Source organism: Hibiscus syriacus, unplaced genomic scaffold (genome assembly GCF_006381635.1).
Source record: "Hibiscus syriacus cultivar Baekdansim isolate YM2019G1 unplaced genomic scaffold, ASM638163v2 tig00111566_pilon, whole genome shotgun sequence".
Classification (NCBI taxonomy): domain Eukaryota; kingdom Viridiplantae; phylum Streptophyta; class Magnoliopsida; order Malvales; family Malvaceae; genus Hibiscus; species Hibiscus syriacus.
Genome location: NW_024063122.1, coordinates 2070503 through 2092100, shown reverse-complemented (window position 1 = coordinate 2092100; position 21598 = coordinate 2070503). Strand labels below are relative to the sequence as shown.

The following is a 21598-nucleotide window of genomic DNA, read 5'->3' as shown; positions in this document are numbered from 1 at the left end:
AAAGATAGATTGATTTACTGAAATATTTCTCTCGTATAGTTATTATATACTTAATATGATTAGGTTGTTCAGACTCGCGTCATCGCGCGAGATCGCTCGATGAAGAACCAGAGTCGCGCGACTTTAGCCTTTTAGTAAAATATGTTAAATGTGCTGTTGTTTGATTGATTGTTGCTTCCTCCGCCTACTTGAAGGTGGACCCCTTTTAGATTCGAAAGTCTAAACTATTCAGTTGAATTGGGACAATAAATAAATATAATATAAAAGTATATTAAATGAATTAATTTTGGCGATGGTAATATTTGAGTTATAATAGTTATAAATAGTTTATTTATTCTGATTTGAAGAAATGATTTAATGACGATATATTAGCTTATTTATAAAAAAAATATTTGATGTCTTCATAAAAGAAAAAAGAAAGAAAAAAACATATGAAAGCCCTCTCTTAATCATGCATTATGAATGTTGTAACAATCCTTAACGATGTGTTCTAGAATTATGATGATTATTTGTAATTTGATAATGTATATAGGATATGCATATTTGACAATTGAATTTTAATTTATTACACGAGTTTACCAAAAGTATATCAAAAGAAATAAATTTTCTAAAACATTAACCTGCAAAGAAATTCTTACAAAATTCTCGATATTCAAAGAAATGATAACAAAGATATTATTCATGAATAAAATTCATAAGAAATATAATAATTTTGAAAGAATTATGATAATTGGATGAAATAATTAATATATACAAAAATCTTAATGTTTTTGTCTTTTTTTCATCTTTTTGTTGTTATGGATGACGTATTCTTTTTCTTTGATTCTTCTTTGCTTTTTGTTGTTGTCGTAATCGTTCTTTGAATGAGTTTGGAATCGGGCTTCAACTAAAACAAAATATATTAAAACCATCACCGATCATTTATGTTTTTTTAAAATTAAGTTGATCGGACATCTTAATTTATCATCATACTGGATCTGTATTTTACCAGAAATATGTTAGATTCGGGAGTGATTACAGTCAAGGAATGATTAGTACCATTGTACTGCCATCGACGCAGATCTAAAATGAACTGTCTCGGATTTTACCTCTTCGGTGAGACTTTTTACTTTCCCGACGACCTTTTACCTTCCGACGAAGCTCCTCCGCGTCCTCGATGTTCTCCCACGAAATAAAGTTTTAAACTTTATTTTTCTTCACTTTCGGTTTCAAAAAGTTTGTTGTTTTTTGTTGTTGATAGAATTTTTGTTGCTCGAATGTTTTTTATTTTTGTTTACTGTTGATATTTGGCTGCTCAATTTTCTTGGTGCGTTCTTCTCGTTGCATGGCCGGAGGCTTTTATAGCCTCGTAACCGACTTTTGTGGTCCCGAATATCTCGGTGTGTTGATGATTCTTCCGGGATGGTTTAGTCTCGTTCGGCATCATTGGTGGTTGGTGCGGCCGGAAAACTCGGGATGGGTTAGTCTTGGGTTGTTCGGCCGAAAATCTCACTGGTTGCTGGGGCGTAGCCTCCACGCGTGCTACTTGCTTCCCCTCGTGCGGCGCCACTGATTAACATGAAACTCTAGTTTTTTGTTGAGCTTACCAGGTCTGTTGGCTGGGTTAGGTCTGCCTACCCCGTCAGCTAGGCCCCTTGAACTGTTGGACCTAGACCTTGACCGGAAATAAAAAAAATAAATAAATTAAAAAACATATATAATACTATAGTTTGAAAAACGTATATATATATATATATATATATATATATATATATATATATATATATATATATATATATTAAAATAGTCTTGAAAACATATATAATATATTTTTCGAAATGGTTTGGAAAACGTATAATATATTATTTTTTTAGGATGTTGAAAACGTATATTTAAAAAAAAAATTGACAACATATAATACTATATAGTTGTTATTATTACATATTATTATTTATTTTCTTATTTTCTTATTTTTATTTTTGGTCAAGGTTCAGGTTGAGCAATCCAAAGGGCCTATCAGACAGGGCTAGGCAGGACTAACCAAGCAAACCGATAATTTAAATATAATCAAATCGGTAATATTAATAAAGTTATAAAAGTATATAATCCATATTTAATACATAATATATTAATTAAAAAATTCGAATTCAATCAATATGAATAGATTTATCTAATTTAAATATAAACCGATTTATCATTATCAATAATAATGATAATAAAATCAACTAATCATCAATGCAACATCTTAAAGATTTATCAAATCAACCTTTTATATGATAATTATATTATTCGAAAATATATTTAATTTTACTTCTTTTATGGAGTATATGGTATAGTACGTGGGATTGGAGTAAAAAAAAAGGAAAAAAGGGAATGAGTCCCTTTCGAAGGCCCAATAAAGAAAGCCACGCTTTCATTCAACATCATCAATAAAATGCACCCTTTTGTTAATACATCATACTGTTGAAAGTAAACAAAAATATGGGCGGCTGAATTATTTGGTTTGGGGCGGCTAGTGGTCAAATTTGGCCACCAAATTATTAAAAAAAATAAAGGGATAATTATAATTTAGTCTAGGTACTTAGGGTATTTATAAGATTAATTCTTAAGCTTCAACTATAAATATCCTATCCTATTTAGCTTCAAAACCATCCTAAATTGTCGTAGCATTCATGTCCATTTCGAGGCCACATTTATTAACCCTATCCTTAAGATATACACTAGGAGAACAAGAAAGTGTTGAACTTCTACTTCAAAGTCTACCTGATTCGTATGATCAACTCATCATCAACTTGACAAACAGTAATGTCACCAATCTAGTCTTCGATGACGTTGCAGTTGTTGTTCTACAAGAAAAAAATCGGCGCAAGAACAAGGAAGATAGACAAATAAATCTGCAACAAGCAGAAGTGTTGACAACGATGAGAGGGAGATCAACAGAACGTGGCCAAAGCAACAGTCACAAACATGGTAGATCGAAGTCGAGAAGCAAGAAAAATTTAAAGTGCTACAACTATGGAAAAAAAATGGTCACTTGAAGAAGGATTGTTGGAGTCTAAATAAAAACTTCAATCCACAAGGCAATACCGCAAACACTTTAGATGATAGAGATGCTCTATACTATGAAGCGTCAACCACCGTGGAAGGTAGAAAAAGATTTGCAGATATATGACTCATTGATTCGGGAGCAACATATCACATAATCTCAAGAAGAGAATGGTTCCATTAGTATAAACCTGTCTCAGGAGGATCTGTGTATAGTTGCAATGATCATGTCTTAGAGATCGTTGGCGTGGGAACCATCAAATTGAAGATGTATGATGGAGTAATTAAAGTTGTTCGAGATGTACGGTATGTGAAAGGCCTGAAGAAAAATTTATTATCCTATGGATTGTTGGATAATAATGCAAACAAGAATGAAACACAGAAATGAATCATGAAGTTGTTCCATGGAGCGCTTATGGTAATGAAAGGCGAAAATATACCATCAAACTTGTACATGCTAAAGGGAGAGACTTTGCTAGAAGCAGAAGCCTCTGTTGCCTCATGTAGTTCAGATTCTGCAATGCTATGACATCAAAAACTTGGACATATGTCAGAACAAGGAATGAAAGTCCATGTGGAGCAAAAGCTACTTTCAGGCTTAACAAAGGTATCACTTACTTTGTGTGAGCATTGTATAACAAGTAAGCAGCACCAGTTGAAATTCAACACGACAAATTCTAGAGGAAAAAGTGTTCTAGAATTGGTTCATTCTGACGTATGGAAAGCATCAGTTACATCCCTAGGCGGAGCAAAATACTTTGTCTCATTTATTGATGACTACTCCAAGAGATGTTGGGTGTACCCTATTAAGAAAAAGTCAGATGTGTTTTCAACTTTCAAAGACTTCAAAGCGCTGGTGGAACTTGATTCTGGAAATAAGATTAAGTGTTTCAGAACAGATAATGGAGGAGAATACACAAGTGAAGAATTTGATGACTTTTGCAGGAAAGAAGGCATCAAAAGATAATTCACAATGGCGAACACTCCTCAACAAAATGGAGTGGCAGAGCAGAAGAACAAAACCTTGTTAGAAAGAACAAGAGCAATGTTGAGGGCTGCAGGCCTAGAAAAATCATTTTGGGCAGAAGCAATCAATACTGCATGTTATTTGGTGAATCGAGCTCCATTAACTGCAATAGAGCTGAAGACACCAATGAAGATGTGGAATGGTAAACCAGCTGATTATTCAAACCTCCATGTGTTTGGAAGTATTGTGTACGTGATGTACAACTCCCAAGAAATTTCAAAGCTGGATCCAAAATCCAGGAAATACAAATTCTTAGGGTATGCTGATGGAGTAAAGGGGTATCGCTTGTGGGATCCCACTGCCCGCAAAGTGATCATCAGCAGGGATGTTATCTTTGTATAAGATAAACAAGAAAAAAAATAAGAAGATGGTAGCACTAAAAAGTCAGAGACTACGCAGATAAATGTGGAAAAGGAGTTTGAACAATGAGATTCTTCTGAAGTAGAACTAGCACATGATGAACAAGAATCAGAGAGTTATGAAGTTTCAACAACTCGTCAATAAGATCGTGTGAGAATAAGTCCCAATTAGCACTCAGATTATGTTATAGAATGAAATATTGCATATTGCCTTTTAACAGAGGACGGTGAGCCATCAACATACCTGGAGGTAATAAACAACTCAGATTCTTCATTGTGGATGATGATAATGCAAGAAGAAATTGAAGCCATTCATAAAAATAATACATGGGACCTTGTGCCACTACCACAAGGAAGGAAGCCAATTGGTCACAAATGGGTCTTCAAGATCAAGCGAAATGGTGACAATCAAGTTTAGAGGTATCGTGCAAGACTGATGGTCAAAGGATATGCTCAAAAAAAGGTATTGATTTTAATGAAATCTTTTCTCCTGTGGCTCGACTAACAAGAGTTCGTGAAGTTTTAGCAATGTGTGTTACATTGAACTTACATCTAGAGCAACTAGATGTTAAAACATCTTTTCTTAATGGAAATCTTAAAGAAGAGATTTATATGCTCCAACCTGAAGGTTTTGAAGAAGAAAAAAAGAAGAACTTGGTTTGCAGGTTGAACAAATCTCTGTATGGTCTAAAGCAGACGTTGAGGTGTTGGTATAAGAGATTTGATTCCTTCATTATGTGCCTTGGATATAACAGACTTAATGCAGACCATTGTGCTTATTTCAAGAGGCTTGGTGATAACAAATTTATTATATTGTTGTTGTATGTGGATGACATGTTGGTTGCAGGACCAAACAAAGATCATATTGAAGAATTGAAGGCACAACTGGCTAGGGAATTTGAAATCAAGGACTTGGGATCAGCAAACAATATTATAGGTATGTAAATTCACCGAGACAGAAGTAATAGGAAGATTTGGTTTTCACAAAAGAATTATTTGAAGAAGATCTTGTCACGATTCAATATGCAAGATTGTAAGCCAATTTCTACCCCTCTTCCTATTAACTTCAAATTATCCTCCAGTATGAGTCCTAGCAGTGAAGAAGAGGGGATAGAGATGTCTCGAGTTCCGTATGCATCGGTAGTGGGAAGTTTAATGTTCGCTATGATATGCACAAGACCAAATATTACACAAGCAGGTACATGGCAAATCCAGGCAAAGAGCATTGGAATACAGTAAAGAGGATCCTGAGATATATCAAAGGGACCTCAAATATTGCATTATGTTACGGAGGATCAAACTTACTTATCAATGGGTATGTCGATTCTAACTATGCAGGGGATTTGGATAAAAGCAAATATACTACAGGATATGTGTTCAAAATTGATGGTGGAACTGTAAGTTGGGTTTTAAAATTGCAGTCAGTTATGGCTACGTCCACAACAGAGACAAAATATGTAGCAGCTACACAAGCCAGTAAAAAAACAATTTGGTTGAAGATGCTATTGGAGGAGCTTGGGCACAATCAAGAGTATGTCTCTCTGTTTTGTGACAGTCAAAGCGTCTTGCATCTAGCAAAGAATCTAACATTTCATTCAAGAACAAAACACATATGAGTTCACTACCACTTCATTCGTGAAAATATGGAAGAATGGACGGTAGATATGCAGAAGATCCATACCAAAAACAACATACCAGATTTCATGACGAAGGCGATCAATGCTGATAAATTACTTGGTGTCGATCCTCTTGTGGCATGTTAGAGACGTAAGCAACATGAAGGTACAAGGTAGAAAGAATGGTGTGAATATATGATTCTTCCAATCAAATCTTCAAGTGGGAGATTGTAGAAAGTAAACAAAAACATGGGAGACTGAATTATTTGGTTCAACAAGTGGGGCAGCTAGTGGTCAAATTTGGCCACCAAATTATTGAAAAAAATAAAGGGATAATTGCAATTTAGTCCCTACACTTAGGGTATTTACAAGATTAGTCCTTAAGCTTCAATTATAAATATCATATTCCATTTAGCTTCAAAACCATCACAAATCATTATAGCTTTCTCCCAATACTAGAGAATTTAGAGAGTTTTCTTAAGAGTTGTTTTCTCTATTTTATTAAGAGAGAATTGTTATTGTTTTCTCCTTGTTAGATCGAGAGAAGTTGTAATTCCTATTTTCTTATAGTAAAATTCTTCTACCGTTGCTCGTGGTTTTTACCCTATATTATTTAGGGGTTTTCCACGTAAAATTTGTGTCTTCTTTATCTTCATTTTTATTTTCTCAAATTATCAGTTACGATTTTGCTCTATCCAATAGCCGTATTCCGCAACACATACGCTTTATCAAATTTTTATTTAATGTGAAATTAGTTTATATGAAACATAATTTAATTAATAAATTCGAGGGCTTAACAGCCTGAAATTACTTATTCTTTCATAAATTAATGAAAGATGTGTTCAAGTTGTTAATTAATTCACATAAACATTAATTATCCCATTGAGTAAAGGTAGGAGTAGGCTGTAGACAGGGCAGAGGACAGGTTAGCCCATTGTTTTTTAAAACTCCATGGAACGGTTAGTACACAATACACCCTTAATTTATGATAATATATATATATTAATAATTATACGTTTTTATATAAGAACATATAAAATTTAAAATAATTTTTAACAACTTTTACGTAACAATATAAATTGTTAGACCTATAAAAAATTTATTATAATTATGTCTTGATAAAAAAGTTATAAACTTATTGTATGTCAACTAAAATACATAAAAAATAGACATGTATATCATATTGTTACTGACAAGGCGACTCTGGCTTTAATGTCCGATGATCTCTTTACTCAGCTTGTATTAAGCCTACGCGTGAAATAAACACAAGTTAAATATTACTTTGTGAGGCAAAACTAATCATACAATGAAATCATTTTTTTCAAGTCATTTTCATTTCTTTGTAATGCACCCGTAGTGCCCATACGATCATTTATAAACATATTATAAATTTTGTGGTTTGTACAATAGTGCCGAAATTGTTATTCATCAACATATGATGAATTCTGTGATTTGCACACTTAGTACCAAAACGGTTATTCATTAACATATGATGAATTTCGTGAATTGCACACTTAGTATCGAAACAATTATTCATCAACATATGATGAATTTCGTGGTTTGCACACTTAGTGCCGAAACGGTTATTCATTAACATATGATGAATTATGTGATTTGCACACTTAGTACCGAAACGGTTATTCATCAACATATGATGAATTCCGTGATTTGCACACTTAGTGCCGAAACGGTTATTCATCAACATATGATGAATTCCGTGAATTGCACACTTAGTGCCTATTTGGTAATCACCATGCACATATATTTAACAATCATGCATCTATAACTGTTATAACATATATAGTTACACAATTAAGTGCACTCACCTGGCTTGCCTCACTATCGAATCCAAAATGCAAAGCTGATTACTCAGGTACTTTGCCCTTGCCCTTCGTTTTGCTGGACTCGGGAACTTGATTTTTATCTACTCAGTCGCCCATTAAAGATACACACAATATCAATTGTTAGTATATTTCCTAACAATTATACCGAAACAATACTCGAGATTATTATTATTATATTTTCTATAACAATTCCAGACTATCTTCACATTTTTGGCTCATTAGTATCGATGCTCATACCATGGTATCGATACTACTATACTAGGGTATCGATACTCTATTATGGTACCGATACAATTTTTGCATTCTGTGATCAATGGTATAGATACCATCCTCATAGTATCGATACTCCACTATTCGTAACGATATCACTTGAATCAGTATCGATACTACTCAGCAAATTCTACTGATTTTAAGCCTATAGTATCGGTAATGTTCTATCAGTACCAATACTCGTGCCCATAATTTCCAATTTTCAACCCGATTATTACCCAAATGGAGTCAAATTTCGTTTTATTTACCCCCAATAACACTATTAAACTCTTCTCTACTTATTCATACTGACTTCTTTCTAATAACTGCTTAAAACGTCTAATATATTCCATGAACATTCAATTCTAAGAATCACACCACTTTTCCAACATGTTCTTAATCATATCGAACGTTTCTAATATCTCATTTGCCTCTTTGACAAGTCAAATCTACCAGCAAACATCAATAAACACTAATATACTAACATATCATTTCAAAACTCATTTTCTAAAATCTCTAATATTTCCTCTATCTCAAAGTTTTAATCCCATTTAATCATTCCTTAAGTTTCTATTATTAGGGGTGTATTCGGTTCGGTTTTCTACCAAAAATTGAACTGAACCGAAATAAACGGGTTTTTAAAATTTAAACCGAAACCGAATGGTTAAAAAACCAGAAAAATCGAAACCGGGTTTTTCGGTTCGGATTGATAATTCGGGTTTTCGTAAACCGAAAATAATATTCCATATAATTGAAAAAAAAACATTGCCTGCTTTGATTTTCAAAGAAAAAACTATAAATTCAAAAAAAAAATTACCTTACAGATACTGAAAACACATATATAATTCACATATATAATCCATACAAAAATTGCTATGGATGATCCACATTCCACATATATAATCCATACAAAAACTATAATCCACATATTGTTTGCAGTTCGGTTCACACTACAAATTAAACAACCAAATCAAAGTGTAATTCAACTATCAAAGTTAAATAAAAAGTTACTTGAAACTAATCATCCATGCAGATGCTGAAAACTTTTCAGCCTTCAAGTTTAGTTTTTCAGTCAGCTCTCCATCACCCAGACCAGAATCTAAACCAACACATTAACGAATCAATAACAATCCATATTTTATGTTAAAAGCAACATTATTTCACATTTTGATTAACATTTTCCTCCTAATTAACAAATTACATTTGAATTGAGATATATTTAAATTTAAAACTAATGTTTAATATATTATCAAAACAATATTTCAATATCACAAACAGAAACAGTATCTAAATATTATCATGTCATAAGCTGCAGTAACATTAAATCATAGAAATTTAAATCGGTTTGGTTTCAAATATTATCATGTCATAAGCTTTATAACATTAAATCATAGAAATTACCTTTGTAAGTGTCCATCTTCGATCAATCATCAATGGTCATCATTGTTTCATTTAGCCTTAAATCTTCAAAACCTATTAAAAGTCAAAAAATATTTAGAAGTAAGAATATTTACAGAAATGAGTTAAAAAAATATTTATAAGTGTTTACATAATTATTACTTACCACTCTCAATGTTCTCCATTTCTTCAATTTGTTCCTCTTTTTGGATTGCTATAGGTGATGCTCTCAGCCAATTTTGCACACAAATGAGACACTCAACAATTTGTGGAGTTAAAGAACTCCGGAATGAGTCAAGAACACGACTTCCAGTGCTGAAAGCAGATTCTGAAGCCACTGTAGTTACAGGAATTGCCAAAATATCTCGAGCCATTATAGAAATTATGGGATAGGTCTGACTTTTGTTCTCCCACCAATCAAGCAAATCAAATTTCTTAACATCATGTTCTACTTTGTCCTCCAAATATTTTTCAAGTTCAGATTTTCCTTCACTAAACACACTTTCAACCCTCTTCCTTTTGTACTTGGTCTTGGAATAAGCAAACAAATCAAGCAGCTCATCATTTTCAACCCTAGAGATATTAGATTGAGAAGCAACACTTGGTTCCTCTTGGGATTTACCACTTAACAAACTATAATGATCAAACAACTCACTTAAAGTTTGTTTTACAATTTCACTTAATTGCTCAGCTTTCTCAGCATCGTAAACTTCATCAATCACAAAGATTACATAATCCATCTTGTGTCTAGGATCTAAAATCATAGAAATAAATAAGAGTGGATTAAGATTTTTCACATTCCCCCAATACTTGTGATATTTTTCCCTCATTTTTGAAGCCATAAGTTTTATGCTTGAGTTTGGATCATTTAACTTATCATTAATTCTCATTCCAATGCCAAACACAACATGAAAATAATAATTGCTAGTAACATATGAAGAACCATACAACTTCAATGTAGCATCATAAAAGGCTCTTAAAAATGGCAATAAAGCACGAGCATGCTCCCAATCTAAGTCAGTATGTAGACCTTTCATTTTTTAACTTGAAAGCTCATCTCTATACTTAAAATCCTGCTCTCCCAACCTGTCAAAAGCTGTTTCGAATTTCACAACTGCATCTAGCATTAAAAATGTCGAATTCCATCTAGTTTCAACATCCAAGCAAACTAAACCCTTTCTCTCAATTTTTTCTTGCTCAACACACTACTTAAACCTTTGCATCCTAGCTGGTTATGACCTAACATATCTAACAGCCGAACGAATTCTAAAAATTGAGTCATCCAAATCTTTCAAACCCTCTCTAACAATTAGATTTAATATGTGTGCACAACACCTCATGTGAATGTAATCATTCCCTAAAATGTTATGTTTCCAATTGTTTAGCCTTTTTTTATATACTTGATCGCAACATCATTGGAGCTAGCATTATCTACTGTGATTGTGAGCACCTTATCTATTCCCCACTCAAGCAAGTGTTTTTCAATGTATTTCCCTATCACATCACCTGAATGACTTGGAATGAGTGTAAAATTTAAGATTCGTTTATGTAATTTCCATTCATCATCAACAAAATGAACAGTGAGACACAAGTAACTAAGGTTTTTCCTAGAAGTCCATATGTCAGTAGTGAGAGAAACCCTTTGATTGAAACTCTTAAAATACTTAAAAAGTTTATCTTTTTCTTCCAAGTAAACTTCTATGCAATCCTTTGTTATAGTGAACCTAGACAGAACTTGGAATCTAGGTTGCATCATATTGCAAAAATCTCGAAATCCCTCATGCTCAACAACTCTAAAAGGCAATTCATCCATGATAATCATCCTAGCACAATATTTTCTACATTGTGTTTGGTCAAATTTCCAAATAACTAAACCCAAACTTTGCTGCCCATCCTCCTCTGATTTAAAACACAAATTTTGCTGTTTTGCATCTACCTTGTTAAATGGGTACTTAGGACAACGTTTCATATGATTATGCATGACACTAGTTCCACTTTTAGTTGGACATTTAAGGGTTTTTCCACAATAATTACAGCTACATTGTGGAATATCTCCAACTACACAAGGTAATTTTGTAAAATGTTCCCAAACTATAGAACTTGTGGTACCTAACCTGCCTCTGGTTTTTTTAAAGGCTGCTGAAGATTAGATGGGATGCTTGAAGAAGCTGCAGCTGATTGATCAGTTTTGACAACATCATTTGAATTATTTGGAGTATCACAAGGAGTTTCAACATCAACACAAAACATATGAGTAGCACTAGATGATGAAGATTTCATTTTCTGAAGGAAAAAACATTTTACAATGACAAGAAAAGTTTGAAGAAAGTGAAAGTTGAAGCAAAAGGAGGAAGTTGAATCAAAACATGAATTATGTTCATCGCACAGAAATCATCATCATGCTAAACTCAATCAAAGCAACACAAACTATTAACCTCACTACATATTAAGCATGAAGAAGCATAACTCGAATAACTTAAAATACACACCAATGCTCGGATTAACAAGATAAACAAAAGTCATGTAATGACATTGAAAACAACTTAACGAGCTTAAAGTTTATTGAGATAATCAGTAAAAACAATTTAAAGTTTTAAACACATGTCAAATAAGGTAGAATGTAAAAACACATATTTATCACATAATTTAATCAAATCTCGAATCAATTTCAGAGAATTTATCTTTTTATTTCCTAGTATCTAGATAGATACATGAATACAATATTCGAAGACAATACAGAAAAAGTTTAAAGTACTCACAGCACTCGAAGGAAACACCAAATGTATATCTTCACAACCAATTTGTGCATTTTCAATATGTGAAAATGTTTTGCCAGATAATTGTACATCTTTTCAGTAATTGTTTTGTGATTTTTCTCTCCCCAAAGCTCCCATGACAAAAAAAAGCCTGAGATGCCACCGGCACTAACTACAATAGCTGATATGAACAATTTGTTTCATATGAATCCATGGTATGCTCATTCATTAAGATTTCCATTATTACAAAGGGACACTTAAGTTATATTTCACTGTTTTTTTTTATCTCCGTTAGTTTGTAGACACCAAGATGGTCTTCAAGAGCTGATAAAGAGCTGATTAAGTTATATTTCACTGCTTTTTTTTATCTCCGTTAGTTTGTAAACACGCTCAAAGTATATGTCTACAAGGAAGGAAATAGACCCATAGTGCACGCCGATTCTAGAGCATTTTGGCATTCTAATATTTTATTTTAGTGTAAAAATCTTTATTTTAAAGTGTTATTTATTTATTAACTAAATTTTTTTATGAAACCTTTTTGTTCTAATATAAAATGTCAAAAGTCAAAATATTTTTTTAAATAAAATAATTATTTCGATAAATATTAGAATTAATTTTTATATTATGTCTTAGAGAATATTAAAATTATAATTTGGGTCTAAAAACAATTTTTCAAATATAAAATTTAAAAATTTCATTTTTAGATTAAAAAAACATTTTTTAAATATATTTATTAGTAAATATATTTATAGAAAGGAGATGATGGAGAAATAATTTCATAGAAAGGGGAGAGATGGAAGGGCAGGCAGCTCTGTTTGTCCGTGAGTAATATAAATAAACGAAAACCTTTCTAAAACAATCTATCAGGTGGTGTTTGTTTTTATAGATATAAAAGGTCTGCAATCTGTGAATCACATCTGCAGGCATCTGCAGCAGAAGATGTGGACCAAAAGTCTACAGTCTACAAGAAGAAGACTATTTATTTTTTAACATATACAGACTGCTAAAATAAACTAAAATATAAATAAACTAAAATATAAATAAACTAATTTTTTAATCTTAAAAAAGTTTTGCAATACTGAGATTTAAATAATTTTAGTTTTACAATACTAAAATTTAAATAATCCATACAACTACAATAATAAATTTTTTTGAAAAACAAACACCACCTTATTAATTCTATTATAAGTCTCACATAATCATATGTATTATTAGTTTTATAAGTTTTATAGAATAAAATTTATAAATGATCATTAAATTATATAATTTTTAAACATTAAATTATCTAAAGTTATATAATAATATTAAATTTTGAATTTTATTATCATATGACACAACAACATTAATTATCATTAAACTATTATTAATCAATGAATCATACATCTCTCTTTTCAAAATTTTAAAATATTTATTTGAATATTTTCAATAATTTTATGCAATTATGTAATACTTTTAATTTTTTAAATATATATATTCATAATTTATTTTTATAATTATAAAAATATTTTTAGAAAATATTTTTTAATTTATCAAATTATTTTATGATTATTTTTTATTTAATTGTGATTATATTTTAAAATTTTAAAAATATAATTTATAATTTTTTATATTTTAAAATCTTAATTATCAAACAATGAATTCATTTTTTATTAAACAATGTGGTTTAAATACTTATATTTCGTATAAAAAGTTTAAATATAATTTAAAAATAACAAATCCAAAAAATATTATATTTCAACTTAAATCAAAATAATTAAAATAAATATAAAATTTAATAATATATAAAATAATTTATATGATATAAATTTTTTAAATTTAATATTCTTTGAAGATGTTAGAAGAGTTTTGAAGACATAAAGTATGTATGTACTAAGAAGAGGACGCGCAGACGTTAGAAGAACTTCTGTCTTCTAAAAAATAAACAATCTAAAAAGTCTAATGTCTACACGTGATCTGCACGACACAATTATAATAACTTTGAATACCTTAAACAATGAAAATAAACATGACCTTTTGCCTCCTCCTCAAAGCCACGGCCATGGCGGTGATGTCAAAGCAAGATCCATCACCTTCTTTTCTTCAGACAGTACAAGAAATCATGAGACTTTACAGATCACTCCCACCAAGGCCTTCAATTGGTGAGGTTGAAGCAGCTAAATCCGTTCTCAAAACCGTCGAAAACGAAGAAAAAGTCAAGCTTGAAGAGATCTCAAAAGAAAAACCATCCCAATATGTCCCTGCTGAGCTCTTCTCCATCCTGCAACAGGTGGGGAAAACCATGGTGTTGTTTCAAATCCATCAGGAAAAGAAAGATGCCCTTCATTTGGTTGAAGCTGACAAGATGTTTGAGACCTTTGATGGGTTGATTCAAAGGGCTTCGTCCCTGGTTTCTGGGGATGCCCTTGATGAAAAGGTCACTACTTTTGGAGAACGTGTGAGCAAATTCGATGGAGAAACTCTTATTACTGATGATAGTTTGGTGAAGCGAGAGGAAGATAGTGAATTGGATAAAGATGATGCTAAAGGTTTGGTTAGAACTTCTTCTGCAAACGCCTCTTTCTTCTCAGGTGAAGCATACAATTTCTTATCATTTTTGAGCAATTTCAGTTTCTTGTGAATTTTTGAGCCTTTTTTATTCTTTGATGACGGTTTTTGTTCCTATGATGGATTGTAATCCGGATAAGTAGAAGAAACTAGAATTCTTATTATCAAGTTATATTTTGTTTTGGTTGAATTGAAAAGGAAAGATCATTAGAATAGGTAGATATAATTGATAAGTCAACAGAGATCTAAATTGCAGTTGCAGCCACATTTTCCAGTTGTGTTGCGATTGTTACGATTGCAGATACAAGGGATGCTTTTATGGTCACTAGAGTTGCAATTGTGTAATAACTGTTTCGGATAACGATTGCTATTCCAATAGTGGACCGTTATTTGAATCCTGATCATGAAAATTCAGTCCTAAACGAAGGCTTTTGGTGTATCTGCAGGTGAAAATAGCAAGGAAAAACTGAACCTAATGAAGACAGCAGCGCTTATTGATAATACTACTAGAACAGGAGGGGTAGTTCTTGATCTTAGGGGCAAGTTGATGGACCAGATTGAGTGGCTTCCTGTATCAATCGGGAAACTGAAGGATGTAACTGAATTGGACATATCCGAGAATCGTATCATGGCACTCCCGGTAAGTCATAACTTGTATATTTATACCTATACAAATTATAAATATCACCCGAATTTCTAAAACTATTTTTCAATTCAAAAGCGATTTAAAATTTATTTTCTTAAACGTGGTAACTGATATTATAAAAATATCATATCATAAAAATATGATTTATTATAACCAATTTAATTCAAAAGTTTTTTTTATGAATAGTGAACAGTACCCGTGAACAGTAACAGTAAACAGTATCCGTGAACAGTAACAGTAAACAGTATCCGTTAACAGTAACAGTGAACAATACCATAAACAGTGGGGAATCGATACCACAAATGCTTTTTTTTTTCATAATTCGTGGTTACTGTTCATGCAACAGTAACTGCTATAGTAACTTTCGAAAATTTACATATAAAACTCATAAAATTTAATCTTTCATCACTATCAAGTTACTAATTTGTTTCCAAATTAATTCAATAAAACAAATTTAACATTATCAAATTACATGTCACTATCTAAATCAAAATCCATCGTAGGATGTCTTACTGATATTGAAATATACCTCTTGATGCTTGATGTTGTTCTGGACTCTTTATTCTTACTCTTTGCTTTTTACCTACGCGTGAAAATCATCACACGCTAAGTATATACTTAGTGAGACAATTAAAACAATAACAGTGCAATATAATTTATGCATGATTTTCAATGTCAAAAATCAAATTTCCATAAAATCATTTTAATAACATATCCAATATTTTACCATGATCAAAATAACATAAAATCTCTTACCATTTATCCCATAAGCTTGTAGGTTTATTTTACCAAAATAATTACCATTTAAATTCCATAAGCTCGTAAGCTTATTTTTATCAATACACTTGCCATTATTCCATAAACATATACCATAGAAAATAACCATAAACAATAGACAATAGCCCAATATACAACCTTGAGGACCATGGGTACACGAGTCAAATATTTGCACCGTAGTGTAATCCCGAATATGACACATAAGGTCGTGTCCACCATCTGTACTAGGTATCCTTAAGTACAATTCCCGAATATGACACATAAGGTCGTGCCCACCATATACACTAGGTATCCTTTAGTGTATTCCCGAATATCCAGCCTGCTGCTGAACTCTATGGCATGCCAACTATACCCTGTCCCTCAATAACTGACTTGGGCATACAATCTATTTTATTTGATCTGTCCATGGCAAAGTATATTATCAATATTTAACGATGGGGCAGTTAATACCCGAAATAACATTCATGGTAAAAATCATATATGTTCATGATAACATCATATGCAAAAATCAGTGATCAATGTATTTTAATTTCATACTCTGACATATCAATGTCAATTTATAAAAATGATATAAAATCATGTCGATATAAACAAGGTTGACTTATCGCAAGTCTTCCTGATGATGTATAAAACATCCATGTATAATTTCATTAATGTATTTCACTCACCTTAACACTTTATATCTTTCAAAATATTTGTGCTTCACTATTGTCCACAATATACCCTTTTTATACTTGACTTGCTTCAATTGTAAATCAACCATGATCTGTATAAATCAAAAATTTATAACAATACATATGGTAGTATTGTACTAACATAAACATGTCCCAAAATAATTCCATAGCATACTTCAAACTCATTTCCATCAAATAATTCAGTACTTATTAATTCCTTTTAACATTGGAACCCACTTTTCCAATTTACTCAAAATGATCCTTCACCATTTTATCACTTAGATTCTTAATACCAAAAATTCCAGTATTGAAGGTATTATAAACCAAGTACCCATACAAAGGCATAATTAAAATTAAACACTCCCAACAATTCAAAATTTGTATTACAATCACCAAACTTTCTAAAATTTCCATAATCTGACAACTTGCACCACCTTTAAAGAATCAATATTTTGTATTGATATACACACTGTAATTTAATTCTGTTTCTTCCGTTGAAAACTAGACTCGAATACAAATCTATCAATATAAAGAATTTCTTCTAATTCATTATGTACAATTTATGGTGAATTTTCAAAGTTGACCAACAGAATCAGTTTTGCAGAATCTGTTGTCCGATTTTTCTGACATTTCCTTGGTTAACAATTCATATCTATACACCTTGAAATTGATCCCCGTTTATTTTAAACGAAACTAGATCAATATATGAACATAATATATAAAAATAATCTCGAAATTATTTTTATATAATTTCTGGTGAATTTTCGAACCTACTGCCAAATTCAAAATCCAAACTGTTTTCTTTAACTTCATTCTTATGTTCTTCATCAATTCTTACAACCAATCCTTTAAAATCCCTAAACTCTTCAAAACCCATAAAACACAAGAATTAAAATCCCCTTTCATCAAATCAAGATAAACTTGAACACTAACAATAGCATACAATATTGGTACCAAAAGATAGCTTTTTTTCACATAAAACAATTTTTTATTTTTAGCATACTCAAAATCCTAAGGAAATTGCTTGAAAATGAAATTAAAGTTTGCTATTACCTTTGAAGAAACTCACGTCTGGTTGGAGAAGAAGATAAGCAAATTTTGTTGAAATGTAGAGAACATTTCATCTTAATTGACCTTAAATTCCACTTAAATGAATAAAATATTCATTTAATTGGGATAAGACCAAATCACCTTTAATGAATCTTCTTAATTACCATAAAACCATGACAACTCATCCTTATCATATTTCAAAGTCAAAGCTGAATTGTTTGGACTTTTAATTCTGAAATTCCCCTTTAATTTTTAAAAATTGCGTTTTGGTCACTAAATTTCACTGTTTCGGTTAAATCTGAAAAATTGCAAAATTCCAAACCAAATTTCTCTGATCCAAAATATTAAAATAATATTTCCAAATATTTTATAACATCCTTCAAATTTTTGTATAATTCCAAATTCAAATTTTTGTATAATTCCAATTCGATCGGAATTACCGATTCCTTATCAGACTTTAACCCTTTCTAATTTTTCTTTACTAAAATTCCAAATCCATAAATATGATTTCTATAAAACCCCACTCTCAAGAGTAAACCATCTATTTATGGAATAAAATTCTTTTTAGGAAATTATCACTTAATTCCCTAAACATTTTTCCCAAATTTCTACTTTGACCATCAAACTTTCAAAATTTGCATTTTGGTCATTATCTAAATTTTTGGGTATTACTCTACCACCCTCCATTGGTGGCCTTCAAGCCTTAACGAAGCTTGATCTTCATTTGAACCAACTTATAAACCTGCCTGATGCATTTGGGGAGCTTGTCAATCTAATAAAGCTTGATCTCCATGCGAACAGGTTAAAGTCGCTGCCTGCCTCTTTCGGGAACTTGACGAACCTCATGAATCTGGATTTGAGTTCAAACGAGTTCACACATTTACCAGAGTCGATTGGAAATTTGAGCTATTTGAAGAGACTAATTGTGGAAACGAACGAGCTTAAAGAACTTCCATTCACAATAGGGAGTTGCTCCTCACTATCAGAGTTAAGATTAGATTTTAATCAGATAAAGTCTCTTCCCGAGGCGATTGGGAAGCTCCAATGCTTGGAGATTTTGACTGCACACTATAACAGGCTCAATAGGTTGCCAACAAAAGTGGGAAACCTTTCCAATTTAAAGGAGCTTGATGTAAGCTTCAACGAGATCAAATTCATCCCTGAGAACCTCTGCTTTGTGGTAAGTCTCAGAAAATTGAATGTGGGGAAGAACTTTGTAGACTTAAGAGCCTTACCAAGATCAATTAGAAACCTCGAAAAGCTTGAAGAGTTGGATATAGGTGACAACCAAATCAGAGTTTTACCAGATTCTTTTGGATCATTATCAAAATTGAGAGTTCTCCGGGCTGACGAGACTCCATTAGAAGTTCCACCAAGAGAAGTGATCAAATTGGGTGCTCAGGTAATCCTAGTTTGATGATAAGATTAACTTGCTGGGATCTTCCCTGTTTAGGTCATATCAGATACTAACTTATTCAATTTGTTTGTTCATTAGGCTGTCGTTGAATTCATGGCTGATCTTGTTGCTAAGAGGGATACCGTACCAACACCGGAGAAGGACGAGAATAGTTTCTTCTCAAGAATTTGCTTGATTTGTTGGCCGTTTGGAACCGCGACCGCAAATACAGACAACATGTAACCGATACTATAGTTCTTTATTCAGCCTCCTGTATGTCTCTCAAAATGTTTTAGCATCTTTTGAAGATTTGTTCAATGTGAGTTTATATTACTTGTAAATTATACGTGAGTTTCCTGAGCTTTCTGCTAAGTTCTATATCTTATTGCTATTTTTTTTTGAAATTCGAGTGAAGTTAGGAACTTAACAATTATAAAAATTTTGGCATTTATTCTTCTCTCCCTTTTCCGGTATAATTTTTGCTTCTAATGCATCTGCTCTTCTCACTTGAAAAACCAGGTGGAATGGAATTTAGTGAAGAGAAAATAACCTCAGTGACCGAAAATGCCTTATAATATACGATTTTAACCAACTTTTTTTAGATTTGCCAAAATGACCAACAAAATCACAACGCGAACTCTAATTTTTCAACTCAGTTTCCAGATTCGCAACGCGAATATCCAGATTCGCAACGCGATTGTAAGATTCGCAATGCAATTTTGAAAAATGTGTTGCGATAGTTAAAATGTGTTGCGATAGTTAAAATATGTTGCGAGAGTTTGAAAAACGTGTTGTTGCGATAGTGAAAAAGTGTTGCGATAGTGAAAAATCCAAAATAAGTTTACATTTTAACTATTCCAAATTCACATGGAGTTTTAAACAATAAAGAATGTGTTGCGATAGTGTAAAAGATTCCCAAGCCATTTGTAAGATCTTAGTTTGAAACAATAAAGAATGTGTTGCGATAGTGTAAAAGATTCCCAAGTGTTTGCAATGCTCAATCCCACATAGTATTGGAAACACTATTGAGAATGGGTATTTAAGGCTTGGATTTCCCACTTCCTTGTTGAGTGGAAGAGAACAAGGGGGACTCTCGCGCACCGCCGTCGCCGCCGTCCCGTCCTATCGTGGTCGTGGTAATACGTGTCGTCGACACGTCCGCGCGAATACTATCTTTTTAGAGAAAATTCTTAAGAAATCGCAACGTGAACTTGGACTATCGCAACGAATTTGGAAAATCGCATTGCGATTTTGTATTATCGCGTTGCGATAGTCAAAATCGCGTTGCGAATCTGGAAACTGATTTGCGATACTGGAAATCGCGTTGCGATAGTCAGAATCGCGTTGCGAATCTGGAAACTGATTTGCGATACTGGAGATCGCATTGCGATTTTGTTGGTCATTTTGGCAAATCGAAAAGAAGTTGGTCAAAATCGTATATTATAAGACATTTTTGGTCACTGAGGTTATTTTCTCTTTAGTGAATGATATAAGGAATATTTTCTTTTTTTGATTAGTTGTTCAATGTGGTTTCTTCTATTCTTAAATAAATAAACTTTTTAACTAAAAGGACCATTTTGCTCTCCAAGGATTTCGGGTGGTTCTACCTTATTTAAAGCTAAGAAAAGCTTAATTTAAAGCTAAGAAACATAATGAGAGCAACCCAAAATATTATAAAATAGCAAGTTGCGAAAATATTATAAAAAATAATATTTTCGATTGGATGCAAACTAAAATATTAATTTTTCTAATTTTTTTTAATATTTTCAAAATATTACGAAGAATATTACATTTTCGATTGTCAACAAAAAATGTTATGAAGAAGAAAATGTTATAAAGAAATAATAAAATTAACATTTAAAATTGTATTTAATTGAAATATTAATTTTTATAATATTTTCAGTTGCATATATTTCCTATGGTTCTTTAATCTTAAATTAAGTTACCACCCTTTCTTTGACTCTCTTAAGATATTCTCACTTAAATAAATCAACTTAATAAATGGAAATGGTCCCATGATTTTTATATTAGAGTACGAATACGAACACTTGTATTAAAATTTAATGATATAATATTATAATATTAGTAATATATATAAAAATATTAAAATTACATGAAAATTTAAAGTTTTTAAAAAAGAGAAAATAACCTCATTGACCAAAAATGCCTTATAATATACGATTTTAACCAACTTTTTTTGGATTTGCCAAAATGACCAACTAAATCGCAATGCGATCG

The 21598-nt window shown here is 31.8% G+C and overlaps 1 protein-coding gene across 1 annotated transcript; it reads left to right on the top strand.

Annotated features, from left to right (window-relative positions):
• Positions 1-14299: 14299 nt before the first annotated feature.
• LOC120165032 (plant intracellular Ras-group-related LRR protein 5-like) lies at positions 14300-19761 on the top strand. Its single transcript, XM_039174628.1, has 4 exons — positions 14300-14840; positions 15264-15449; positions 18636-19366; positions 19460-19761. Exons 1-4 carry the CDS (start codon positions 14312-14314, stop codon positions 19601-19603), a joined length of 1590 nt encoding a protein of 529 aa, XP_039030559.1. The 5' UTR covers positions 14300-14311; the 3' UTR covers positions 19604-19761.
• The last annotated feature ends 1837 nt before the right edge of the window (positions 19762-21598 follow it).

What these genes read in the sequence shown, in the direction of transcription:
- LOC120165032 (XM_039174628.1), top strand. Translation starts at nt 14,312, where the DNA reads ATGGCGGTGATGTCAAAGCAAGATCCATCACCTTCTTTTCTTCAGACA. An exon ending in AAACGCCTCTTTCTTCTCAG is followed by an intron (nt 14,841 to 15,263) that starts GTGAAGCATACA and finishes GTGTATCTGCAG; the next exon opens with GTGAAAATAGCAAGGAAAAA. An exon ending in ATCCGAGAATCGTATCATGG is followed by an intron (nt 15,450 to 18,635) that starts CACTCCCGGTAA and finishes TTTTGGGTATTA; the next exon opens with CTCTACCACCCTCCATTGGT.